Raw genomic sequence first — 13,538 nt, forward strand, 5'->3', positions numbered from 1 at the left:
CCCTCCCCTGACCCTACCCGGCACACCCCTTCCACTCACTCCCTCTCCGCCCTTTCCCTCCACTGATACTCACCCGAGGTTCAGGTGTTTGAGTTTTTGAAGGCTGCTGATCTGTGTGGGCAGCTCTTCGATCTGGTTATTAAAAAAGTTGAGCACTTCCAAATTCTTCAGTTCTGCGATGTTGGGTGGTACCGCTATGGAAACAAAAATGCTCAGTGTGAATCTGGGGACGGAACTCCTAGAAAGGGATGGCAGCGGCACGTTTTTTTTTCCTTTCAAAGCAAAGAAAGATTATAACTCCAAAAGGACCATCGAATTCACCTACCGGTCTTATTTATTTTGTACAGGTTTTTCATAAGCAGTTGCTCACTTCTGAGTGGCCGCTGAAATGCTTCTTTGTATCTGATAAGCTAAGTGCCTGGCATAGTTTGTTTCACATGGACAATGACAGGGGCAACAGAGCCAAGATGCACAAAAGAGAATTTCTGTACCATAAACAGCCTATAAAAATACTGTGAAGCGTACATACTTATGGTTGTCACACAGGATCTTATAAGTGCAACTGTTGTTTTTTTTTTTCTTTCAGTTTTCTTGCATTGCCACCAGAAGCAAGATGACGACCTCCAAATCCCTTCCGGGGTGGTGTACATTGAAGGTGCTTAAATAACCCAGTATCTGAAGGGCTGTCCTCTTAACATTGCATTAATAACAATATAAGCTCAATTTTAAATGATGAAATATTCGACCTCCCTAGTTTCTGATTTTGGCCTCTGGAGTAATGTATCTTGATCAATAACACACACACACATACAGACACACACATATATACACATACACACACACAAAGGTTACATCAGATTAGCAATAGATCGATACACTGGTATTATATAGAAATACAAAAAGTCAACTCAGTAGCATGCTATGAATTCTAGTATGCAGATCCAAGGTGAAAATCAGCCATCAGAGATCTGAAAGGTTCCTCCTTCCCCAGCATATATACACTTGAAAATACAAATGTAAAAGCCAAAGGCATCTTCATCTCAAAAGCACAAACTATAAACTGGTAGCAGAAGGAGTTTCCATAGACTGTAATTCATCTATCCCATTTGCTATTCAGTCTTTCTACAAACATATCTGTGGGTGATAAGCTTGGCCATGGTTCACATAAACTCTGATACCAAGACTATCCAGGTAACTAAGAACATGAACAGGGGCCTGGAGCCCAGCCCAAGAAAGTGTGATGTCTTCTTATCAGTCAGGTTACTTCCTATCCCATCTGCTTCCTCCAGGGGTGCCCCAGGAGGCCAGGAAACTAACCTGCTTCCTGCGGTCAGACCTAAACTCAGACCCAGGAGCACTTGTGATTTGAACCACCACAAAGGTGTGTGTAAAATACCAAATGTACATCTAAAATATTTAAGCAGTTAGCCATTTCAAGAAGACTAGTTGATAACTCCCAGGGGAACAAAAGTATAGGGACAGGCACTTTGCTCATTTCTGAAATGTCTAAGGTATCGCTGGCTATTCTTTTAGAGGTAAGGCTTGGTGAAAGGTAAAAGAGATGCTTTCACTGGAAGAACGGACTGTGAAGAATACAGATTACTCTGAACTGGGGCACATGGGCAGGGAGCAGTGGTCTAGTGAGCAGCCCCTGGGTGAGCTCCTGCAGTGGCTGCTGAGAAAAGAACAGGTTTTCATCAGGTAGTCTAGACAGCTCAAAGTTCCTCCAGAACCCTCCCTCTTGGATACCTGCAGGAATGCAAACGAACCCTACCTGTACAATGTGGCTGCAAATGTACATTCTTTCTTAGGTGCACAGTCCATGGAACACTTCTGCGCAAATGAATGGTATTCACTGTGTGTAAGTAATTACCAAGAAAATCACCGGGGCCAGGAGCAGTGGCTCACACCTGTAACCCAGCACTTTAGGAGGCCGAGGTGGGTGGATTACCTGAGGTCAGGAGTTCGAGACTAGCCTGACCAACATGGTGAAACCCCGACTCTACTAAAAATACAAAAATTAGCTGGGCGTGGTAGCAGACGCCTGTAATCCCAGCTACTCAGGAAGCTGAGGCAGGAGAATTGCTTGAATCTGGGAGGCAGAGGTTGCAGTAAGCCAAGATCATGCCATTACACTCCAGCCTAGGTGACTAGAGTGAAACTCTATCTAGAGAAGAAAAGACTGGACTGGTGCAGTAGCTCACTCTTGTAATCCCAGCACTTGGGAGGCCGAGGCAGGAGGATCACCTGAGGTCAGAAGTTTGAGACCAGCCTGGCTGACATGGTGAAACCCCATCTCTACAAAAAAAAAAAAAAAAAGAAAGAAAGAAAGAAAAAATTAGCTGGGCATGGTGGTGCACGCCTGTAGTCCAGCTACTCGGGAAGCTGAGGCAGGAGAATTGCTTGAACCTGAGAGGCAGAGGTTGCAGTGAGCTGAGATCACGCCACTACACTCCAGCCTGGGCAACAACAGTGAAACTCTATGTCAAAAAAAAAAAAAAAAAAAAGAAGAGAAAAGAAAAGAAAATCACCAGGCTGTGCCTTCTGGGTCACTGGGATGTCATCTTCTCCCCCGAGATCATGAAGTATATACAGTACAGCTGCCCATAGACCTCATCCCTCCCCTGTCCACCCTTCAGCTACCACTAAGCCTTCATCTGATTAGTTCGAAGACCACATTCATCTGATTAGTTTGAAGAGCAATAACGAAAGTTAGTGAAACCAGGAGAAAATGATGATCTCAATTTAGCCACAAGCCAAGAATAATGCGGCCAGAATTACTGCTGTCTTCCCGAGGTTGCTCTACCAATGCAATTAAATGCTGGTCTAAAGGTATCGCCTTTTTCACAGGATGAGGGATTATTTCACTCTCCTTGCTAAATCAGTCCAATTTAAAACCACAAATTATGCTAAATGTGATTTAGGGCTTTGTTTTGTGAACGCAAACAATAACCCCATATTCAATTTACCAAACCTCTCCCAGCCTTTTGGTGAGCATGTGAATTTTTTGTTTAAGACTCCATTCAAGCCAGGTGAGGAAAAAAAATAATACACAGCTAATATTCTCCCTAAATATACAGAAATTTTTTAAACCCCCAGCCAAGTGAAAATCTAAAGAAATTAACATGCAGACCCTTCTGGATGGGATGGTATTCACTCTTTGAACCAATATTTAGAGAATGCTGATTAGGTGCACAGTGCCATACTTGCACACACAGCATCTCAATACTCTGGGGATAAAGTAGAAGAGGCACGTTATTTAAAGAAAGTAAGTTACAAAAGACACAGTATCAAAGTCAATCAACTGAAACAGGCCTAGTGCTTGGAAAATAAACTACTCGCAACCAAACTTTCCAGAAAAAATAACCCAGTTAGCAATACGAATTGTGTCATGACTACATCGTATGCATACGGGGCGGGAACAGTTTTAGCTATTCCAAAAAGACCACTGCAATATTTTATCAAAATATTCTATTGGAATTTTCTAGATATCTATAGGACGCACGAGCAAGAAGCATTTTAAAACCTAACAGTGTGCATCAGTATATTTCTTATGTCTTTGAAACGACCCTTTTTCATCAATCTGTCCAGCTTCTGATCTATGACCCCAGCTGACCTATGACACCACAGGAACTAAAGAGCAACATAGTCCCTGACCCTACAGTGCTATGTGTGCCCTCACTCAACTCATAACCTCTCTGGGCCTCCATAAAATAAGAAGGCTGGATTATGACCATTTCCCAGGTCTCTTCCACCTCGTGTTAACATTCTAGGATTCTAAGAGGAGATGGATTATGAAAATCAATGACATGGCTTTAAATAATTCAACAAATGGGGCCCTCAATTAGGAAGCATAGTCATGTAGAACTTTGCTTCTGACAGAGAAGTGAGTATCATTTTCTGTCTAGCCAAAGATGGTTGCTTTACTTTTGAGACTTCAGTTGCTAGGTTTGGGGGAACAGTCCCAAAGAACTCAGATATCCCCTGGCCCCTCAATGTCACATTCCCCTCTAGCCGCAGGGTCACAGGACTGCTGGGGACGCTCTCGTCCCAGAGCCTCTGCTGGTGTTTTGGAAAGGTGACAAGGATGTGGTCACATCACCCCAGAGACTAATCTCAAAGTTTCTTCTGGGCTTTGCAGCAGTTCCGCCTAACACACCCGCCATGACCTTTTTTCCTTCAGGTCCTCCTAAACTGAAGAACCCGAATGTGATTCAAGAGTTTTGTCCATCTCATGTGCCAGCCCAGACTTGGCAATTCAGCACCCCCGTCTCCACCAGCACAGTTTCTGGAAGGTTCTACAAGCAGCCCAGAGTGCCCAAAGGGCTCATTCACTTCTCTTTGGCCAGAAGCACCTCCACTTTGCTGGACAGGCTGGAGAAACCAAAGTCCATCTGTGTGAAATACTGACACCCCTTCCTGAGCAACAGCTTTACTCCTAAAAGGACATGTATCTTTGGCCATCAGTTACATCTGCAACAGGCATGAGCCACCCGGGACTGCACCGTTGATGCATATTCACAAAATCAACAATCAATCAGCTCAAGAATAGGCTTCCCCCAACTGGCCAGCAGCCCACAAACTGTCTCCCCTCCACAGGAAGAATCAAGATCACCTACTGTTATAACAATCGCAGTTTCAATTCTGTTGAATTGAGTAAGGAAGATTCTGCTCTATGATCTAAAATTAATACTTCCACAACTACAACTTAAAGCATTTTAGGAGTTTACACAATAATAATTAGCCGGGTATGTTCTGGGGCTGGGCGATCTGATGGACAGCCACTAGCTATATGCAGCTGTTTGAATTTAAACTTAGATTAATCAAAATTAAATAAAATGATGAATGCTACTGTTGGTCATAGCAGCACCATTTCAAGAGCTCGACAGCCACATGTGGTGGCTAGTGGCTCCACTACTGCACGGCAGGGATACTGACCGTTTCCATCACTGCAGAACGTTCTATTACACAGCCCTGCCCGATGGCAGTGGGTCTCAAACCAGAGACATCAGAACCACTGGAGGGCTTGTTAAAACACAGATGGAGGGGTATCCCGGAGTTTCTGATTCAGTAGGTCTGGGGTAAAGCCTGAGACTCTGAATTTCCAACAACTTCCCAGGCGATGCCGATGTCGCTGGTCTGGGAACCATATTTTGGCTCAGAAAACTTTCAATTCATTGGCAGCATCACCATTATCAATCCAACACATACGTCCCTTACCCCATGCGATAATGCAGTGAGTATAATCATCAATCTGATCCAAATGAAGATGCCTCTTGAGCCTGGGGATTGATGACAAGTGAAACAAATGATACTCTAAGTAGCTAACACGTTCAACGTGGATGCCACCATCAAACCCTTTCTAGTCAACTTCTGCCTCCTCACGCAGGATTTTATGGTGAGATCAGTATTAAGATGCACAACTCTCCAGAGGAGAAAAGCCTTGAATTCCCTAGCACACGGAATTAAGTCACTCAGTGGCAAATTCATCATGACCAAGGGTAGTCATACAAAGAGATTTCACCTGGTCTACTGCTCGGCTTCAAAACACTGAGCCCTAACGGCAGGATGCTGGGTGGTACAGACAGATTAGGGTGCAGCTGATATGGGGGTTTTTTTGAGCAAAACCATCTTGTGGCCCTTGAGGCAAAAAAACAAAGCTGCAAGGAACGACAGACTCTGGGAGCAGCAGGCGCCACGCAAAAACATAAGGACAGGAGCTCTGCCTGGGTGCAGCCCACGGGAGGGTCAGGGAGTCACACTTTGGTCTTTAGAGCCATATGGTTACCAGTGACAGCCAGGTCCTCTTCAGCTCCAGAAGGGCAGCACTAGACCCTGCACCATGCTAACGCACACCCACGGCTGCCAGGAAGCCAGAAGCTGCTCGGAACACATGGCGCTTTCCATCCGCACCACAGGCATGAGATCTGGAGGTGACCTCCACCCACCATCTCCACCAAACTTCTGGGGAGTTGGGGGCTGCACTACACCCAATTGTTTTTGCAGAAGCACCAAAGGATGTTTTTAGAGCTGGTGATTCCTGCGCTAGGGCTGGCCCAGGGCATGAAAGCCAGGGGACCCAGCCTCTTTGAAAGAAGTAAACTGCTGGCTCAACCTCTGCCTCCAGTGACGGACTGTGAATTACAGCAAGGGAAGAAGAGGAGGACTTAGGGTAGATACTTCGTGTGAGGCAACTGCTGACAGCCAGGACCAGGACGGCAGGTGGCAAAGGGGCATGCCCACCCTTGTGCTGCAATGGAGGCAACATTACTGTCTCGTGCCCATTTCCAGGATGCAAAAGTGCCACCCACTCTCAGGCCAAAGAGTTCCCAAATAAACCACATGGCATGAGTCATAGCAAAATGAGTACCACTGCTTCTAAAAACCTGACATATTGCTATTAAAAAAAAAAAAAAAAAGAGGTTTTTGTCTGTTGTTATAACAAATGAAAACGCCTGGGCAGATGTTCACAATGTCATATATTTCTACAGCTTTTTTTTTTATAAAGCATAGAAGGACAGAGGATGGTAGAAGATATTAAAATTAGCTTGTAAGATAACTTAGCATATTACATTACTACAACCAAGTTACTAGAAAAATTACTAAAAACTTCCTTGCCCCAGCATTTGATGAATATGATACCAAAAAACAAGTGCCCCCCTTTGGCCTGAATGAAGCAAGGGAGGAAAAAAACCAAATTAGCAGAAACTCGCTGAAATATGATTTGGGGCATCCATGGTCAAAGTAAAAGCACAGCCTTTTTAATCTCTAGCCATAATAACTGGAGAACATGAGTCCATTCATAGCACAGAGGTGGCGTCTAGACTAATTATATACATGCCGATTCTTTCAGCAAATCATAGTTCTCAATGCCATTTTAATAGTTACACATAAAGAAGAATCTTCTCACTCTCGCGTAGGAATAATTACACTTCAGCACTTTACATGCAAAAAAAAAAAAGGTCATTTGCAGTTATAGTGATTAATTACCTTTGTTTTCTGGCCCAAAACACAAGGTGGATGATAATGAACTAATTACATATGACCATAAGAGTTTGATGTTCAAAAGTATACTAATGATAACTGGCTTCACAGATTTTATGGGACTTCCCCCAAAGCAGCTATTAAAGCAGTGAATTACAGTAGTTCTAGGTTATTTAAAAACATAAAGTTTATGAAACAGTAAAGCAAATTCTCATTTAAAAGGTTCTACATGTTCCTCAAGGTAAACATAAAATAGCAAAATATCTAAGCAACTACCCCAAGAAAGGCCAACGTCCTCCAAATATTATTGGCTTTATAAATAACAATGGTGATGTACTTTTGGTTAATAAACAACACGTATTTACTGAGGACCTGTGCTCCAAAGCACATGTTCAGTCTATGCTATTACGAGCCGCCTCAGGATTCTATAGCCTAAGTCATTTTAGTAAACAAAAATATCCCCTGGCTTAACTCACCACAACACAATGGTCCTACTCTTTCAGCAGCAATGTGAAAAATCAGTTACATGAAAATTAGAGGAAAAAAGGTATAAGCAAGTAATAAGGTCGATTTTAGAGTATAAAGCCAAACATGCAAAAATATATGTTCCTGAGTTATAAAAAGTGTGTATGCCTAACCAAACAAATTTCCTAAAAAGCTGACAAGCATGGATTTCTTCTCCTCTGAGGATGTAAAAATTAGTTAATGCCTGAATCTTGTGTTAATTCCCAAAGCATCTTCAGGAGGACGTATGAACTCTGAATTCTTGCAGGAACACTGCTTCTAAATTGCACTCCAGTTCTGATGTGCTACCCCTCCAGCAAAGCCATACATCAATAAAGAGCTTCAATTGGGGACCTGGGAGGGAGAAGCAGCGCTGAGAGGAAAGCAAATGGCATTCAGTGGCCTGGGGAGGAAGTGACATCCAGCGAAGGGTAAGAAAACGAAGGGTAGGAAAAATGCCCAGGAAATTCCAAAACACTGGAAAGACAGAGAAGGAGAATATGGAAAAAAAAAAAAAACAAAACAAAAAAAAAAACTTCAATCCATCAGTGGAGAAAAGCAAGCTCAGTATTATAAAAGGAGTGCTCTAGGCTCTTTCAGATGAGTACATGCCTTTACTATGTACAATATAAATGAATGTATATCTACACATAAGCCTGGATTATTAACATTACAAGGTAGACAGTAAGCAAGTCACATTCTATCTCGTACTCTCTTACATACACACAGGAAAAGCACGTTTTGCCATTAGTTTCTGTCTTCTTTTACAATTAAGAATTAATCTAGGCTGGGTGCAGTGGCTCACACCTGTAATCCCAGCACTTTGGGAGGCCGAGGTGGGTGGATTGCTTGAGCCCAGGAGTTTCGGACCAGCCTGGGCAACAGGGCAAAATCCCACTTCTACAAAAAATTAGCTTGGTATGGTGGTGCATGCCTGTAGTCCTAGCTACTCAGGAGGCTGAGGTGGGAAGATCACATGAGCCTGGAGGTGAAGGCTGCAGTGAGCCAAGATTGCACCACTGCACTCCAGCCTGGGCGACAAAGTGAGACCCCGTCTCAAAAATAAATAAATAAATAAAAACAACAACAACAACAAAAACCGGAATTAAGCCATCAAGAGGCCACAACTGGACCGCTTCTCTTCCTACCGGACCTTATGTTTGGGGTCACTGCATGAAGAGGGCAAGAAGGGGAGGGGAAGGAAGAGGCCCAGGGCTAGGAAAATCCACCAAATTCACATGGGAGCTTTGATCACTCCCTTCGAACTAACACAGCTATGGCTTTTAACCTTAGGAATTCTCCCTGTTCTGCTATTGGAACGAGTAAGGACCCAGAGCCACAGGAATGCTTCGTCCATGGAGCTCCTAGATTGACCTGATGGGACGTCAAGCGCACACACACATCACTTGCAGAGATAGCAGGGGACACGGTGGAGCAGCCACTTGAAAGCCGTACAGAAAGCTCCATCGCCGCCTTGTTCTGGTCACTTAACCGCTTTACACCTGTCTCCTCACGTGATACAGAGTGGAGAGGTCAACAAACTCACTCTTTCCTCTTTCACTTCCTGCTGAAGTTACCGCATAGGTGTTGTTCTTGATGGTCCCACAGGCTGTGGGGCGCCTGGTATTTCTTTCCACACAGTGCTGGTTCAGCTGGATGAAAAGGAGGGCTTCACAGAGAAAGATGAGTATCCATCTCAACTTTCTGAAGGATAAGCCAAATTCAGAGACAGGGGTAGGAACATCAGCTTTTTTAAAAAAAATCAGGAGACTAGAACAAAGAATAGATAGGCAGGGGAAAAAAAGCTCAAGAAACAGCAAAAAAATTAGACAAAAGAAGGTTCAGACTGAAAACAGCAAAACGCAAGGTCAGTGAGTTTGTTAACTGCTTATCAATTGTATTTGAGCGGTTTTGGCCTGTGAGGCTGACTGATGAACAGAAAGAAAAATGGAAATGGGGAGGGTATTCTATTAAAAAAAAAAATGTGCACATGCCCACACGCACGTTCTGTTCAAGCCTGGGAGCTCCAGGATTACAAATTCTTATTTAACAAAATGTAAATTTGAGCAGAGTAATAAGGTGGCACTTAACATTTTTTAAGAAGCCATCAAGAATGAGTTCTGTGATACATTAAAAATCATCTGAAGTTTTATACAAATCAAGAAGCATCTCCTTTAAGAAAGAGCATCGCTAGGCCGAGGCAGGCAGATTGCTTGAGGCCAGGAGTTCAAGACCAGCCTGGCCAACATGGTGAAACCTGTCTCTACTAAAAACAAAAACTAAGGCCGGGCGCGGTGGCTCAAGCCTGTAATCCCAGCACTTTGGGAGGCCGAGACGGGCGGATCACGAGGTCAGGAGATCGAGACCATCCTGGCTAACACGGTGAAACCCCGTCTCTACTAAAAAATACAAAAAAACTAGCCAGGCGAGGTGGCGGGCGTCTGTAGTCCCAGCTACTCGGGAGGCTGAGGCAGGAGAATGGCGTAAACCTGGGAGGCGGAGCTTGCAGTGAGCTGAGATCCGGCCACTGCACTCCAGCCCGGGCGACAGAGCGAGACTCCGTCTCAAAAAAAAAAAAAAAAAAAAAAAAAAAAAAAAACAAAAAAACAAAAACTAGCTGGGCGTGGCAGTGCACACCTGTAGTCCCAGCTACTAGGGAGGCTGAGGCAGAAGAATCGCTTGAACCTGGGAGATGGAGGTTGCAGTGAGCCGAAATCACGCCACCGCATTCCAACCTGGGTGACAGAGTGAGACCCTGTCTCAAACAAACAAAAAAATAACATCACTATGTCCACACTGCATGCAAACATGCTAGTGTTATCTTCATCCGATTCTGGAGTTTCTAAATCTGAGCTCCGTGGCCCTCTAAAGAATTCAAGGATGAACACAATGGGATCCACAAGCCTCTGGTGAAATTACAACCATCACGTGCACTTCTCTACAAATCAGGATTGTAGTTTTCACTCTATTATTTAAAAAGATCAGTGATTTAAGAAAAGTTACAAAGGCTGGGCACAGGGGCTCACAGTGGCTTATATTTCCAGTACTTTTGGAGGCCAATGCAGGAGGACCACTTGAGCCCAGGAGTTTGAGTCCAGCCTGGGCAAATTAGCCAGGCGTGGTGGTGCACATCCATCTAGGAGGCTTGCTTGAGCCCAGGAGTTTCAGGTTACAGTGAGCTAGGATTGTGCCACTGTACTCCAGCCTGGGTGATAAAAACACTACCTCTAAAAAGTAAAAACATAAAAAAAAAGAAGAGATGCTCTACAATAATGTATGTACCTAAGTATCGCACCTCTTAGTATATCTCCTCTATCATTCTGCACGCATACTCCCATGTACACACACACCAAGTGATTTAGGAGAGAGTGCAACAACTGAAAATCTATGTAGAATATTTTGCTGTTAAATCAATTCTGTTTGATAGACATTCTATCATCAATAGCAAAAGAAACCTTTTTCAGGATCAGCCCCACACATGGGCTAATTATGAGTTGGAAAGTGACAGGCTTACACTCCCCCGTCTTATTTTCTCCACAGCCTGCCACCGTTCTGAAGTTCTCACGATTGGGGTGGTTCCATTTAAAAATATATTGTGGAGGAATTCACATGTTAGCTAGCTTCCACTTAGCACAGAACAGGACCTCAAGAAAAAGGATTCTGGAACAGGTACGTTTTGGTTGGTAGGCCTGACAACAAAGAGAACAGGGGTGGGGGGTGGCCACAGTCTACAAGCTGAGGATAGATAAGATGCCATTGGGAGGACATTTCTTCGACTTCATTCGCTGGCCTTGCCGCACTGGTCCCGGGTCCCTGGGTCAACAGACCCTCCCATAGGATGATCTCAGGTGCTCACTCAATAAAGCCAAAAACAGCAACGCATGCCCAACTGCCAGTCATTTTTTTATGGTAACCTGACTACCAGTACCATCAGATAGATACTGTTTAATTAATAGCTGTTGGATTCAAAGATACTATGCAAATTTTTTTTTAACTCTCATCTTTTAATGATGGCACAGAAGTGAACTGATAAATGTGCAGTAATTTAAAAAATAAGTTATTGATCAAAGCCTCTGTATTATAAATACATTTACACTCTGTTAAAATGCAAACAGCAAGTTGTTTTGATACTGTCACAGGATAAATTCATGACACGGAGACCATTTATTTTACATATTCCCCCCTCATGGTTTAATTTCATACAAGCCATGCACAAGAACTTTTGCATAAAGCAAGACAAATAATCTATGAAGGATGGAATAACTACAGACGCAAGAACAGCAAGGTCTGAGAAGAGCAGTGAAGGTCACCCTCAGGAATCAGTTAGTTCTTCTCAATCATCCCAACAATCTATTATGTCTGTATAAAAAGGTTTCAATGTATTATGCTGTTTAAAAACTGCTAAATTTTCTTCATTATAATTGGATCTACAGATTTTAAGAATGTAGCATTTTCATGTGAAATATGCTGCTTAATTTGTTTATAATATGACTTATGGTAGATAAAATATACATCTGCATAAAATTTAAAAGTATTAAGTTCTATGTACTTAGAATATTATCTTTGATATATTGAAACCACCAAAGAAGGTATCTTAGTATTTCTTGTTTGCTATAATTATAAATTCGTACATAAGCTATATCTAATAGGAAATAGTGTGTATTTTTAAAAAACCCATATTTTGCCATAAAACTTAGGTTTACTACCTGCCTAGCCATTTCCGATGCATTAAATGATGAGATATGATCACAGTGAAGATCTGAAATTATAGGCAAAACTGCCAATCTCTCAGGAAAAGGCTTTACATGGCAGTTAAAAGTTCAAAGTATAAAACTAAACAATTACATTCAGAGACCCACACTTTTGAAAGGTTTTACATAGATGTCAGCTCCTCAATGTTTGCACAGAGCAAAAAGATATCCTTGGTTATTTCTTGCACAAAATGATGAATGTCTAATCCTCAACACAGAGGGGTCACAAACTTTGAAAAAAAACCTATTGCCATATTTAAGGTGCTTGCAAGGTTTACATACGGGTTTTGCTGTTGGAATAAAATTATTTTTAAAACTTAAGGAAAACTTCACTGAAAAAAGTAAGGTCCAGAGCTTGTTTTATCACTGGTACAGAATGCAATTCATTTCCTGATGCACATTCATTTCATATTCTCCCCAACACAATGGAATTGAGCAGTATGTGAATCAGCATAAATATGCACAAAATACACATTTTCCTGATTTTTATAGTTATTTTTGAATTAAAATCTGGTTACATACATAAATTCTTCAAACTTTCTTCTGCAGGTTTAAAAAAAAAAAAAAAACTCACATATGCCCAATACAAAATACTACGTAAAGCAGTATAATTCTTTCAATGTAAGGATATTGGAGGAAAAAAAAATGTTTCTAATTTGGGAAAGTAGCCATAATAAACACCAAATAATGATACGTGAAACCGAGTATGTTCCTGGTAGAAGAAAAACAAAAAACACAGCACACCTCCTTCTATAAGGATTTACCTTAAATACGGTAAAAACTGCACTGCGTAAGCAGCAATAGCAACACGCCCTGTGGTGCAGGGTGGGACAGCCTGCAAAAAATTTATTCTGACAACAAAGTTGGCTTCTATTCTAATCTTTACGTACAAAACCTGGAGGAGACATATGTGTCTCAACAGTGACCTCTAGTGGACAAGTCTTAAAATGGCTGTCCCCAAAAGAAATTCCTTTTTAAAAACAAAAAAAAACAGTAGGGAAGCATTTACAAAGCTCACACTTCCAAACACCATAAAACCTGGGAACTGGATTAAGGAGCAGACTCAAAAAGACTCAGCCGACAGTGGCTTGAAAGGGAGGGTAACCACAGAGGCCGGGGCAGGAAGGAAAAGCAAAGAAGAAACACAGGAAGGTGACCTTTGGCAACACTGCTGTCTTCCCACGCATCTGAGTGGTCATGACACCAATTTCCCAGGCTGCGAGTCCCTTGTGTGCCTGAGTAACACACATCACAGCCCATCATTCTTGGCTCTATGATTCTAAAGATGAGACAGTCATC

General features: G+C 42.6%; 1 protein-coding gene across 2 annotated transcripts in view; it reads right to left on the reverse strand.

Annotated features, from left to right (window-relative positions):
* The window catches only part of RSU1 (Ras suppressor protein 1), a 234,865-nt gene that overhangs the window by 183,102 nt on the left and 38,225 nt on the right, over nt 1-13,538 (reverse strand). For both annotated transcript variants that reach the window (XM_010354758.2, XM_030940537.1), the window contains exon 4: nt 74-194. In XM_010354758.2, coding sequence (XP_010353060.1) covers nt 74-194 — 121 coding nt within the window. The remainder of the gene's footprint in view (nt 1-73; nt 195-13,538) is intronic.

Source organism: Rhinopithecus roxellana, chromosome 11, assembly GCF_007565055.1.
Source record: "Rhinopithecus roxellana isolate Shanxi Qingling chromosome 11, ASM756505v1, whole genome shotgun sequence".
Lineage (NCBI taxonomy): Eukaryota > Metazoa > Chordata > Mammalia > Primates > Cercopithecidae > Rhinopithecus > Rhinopithecus roxellana.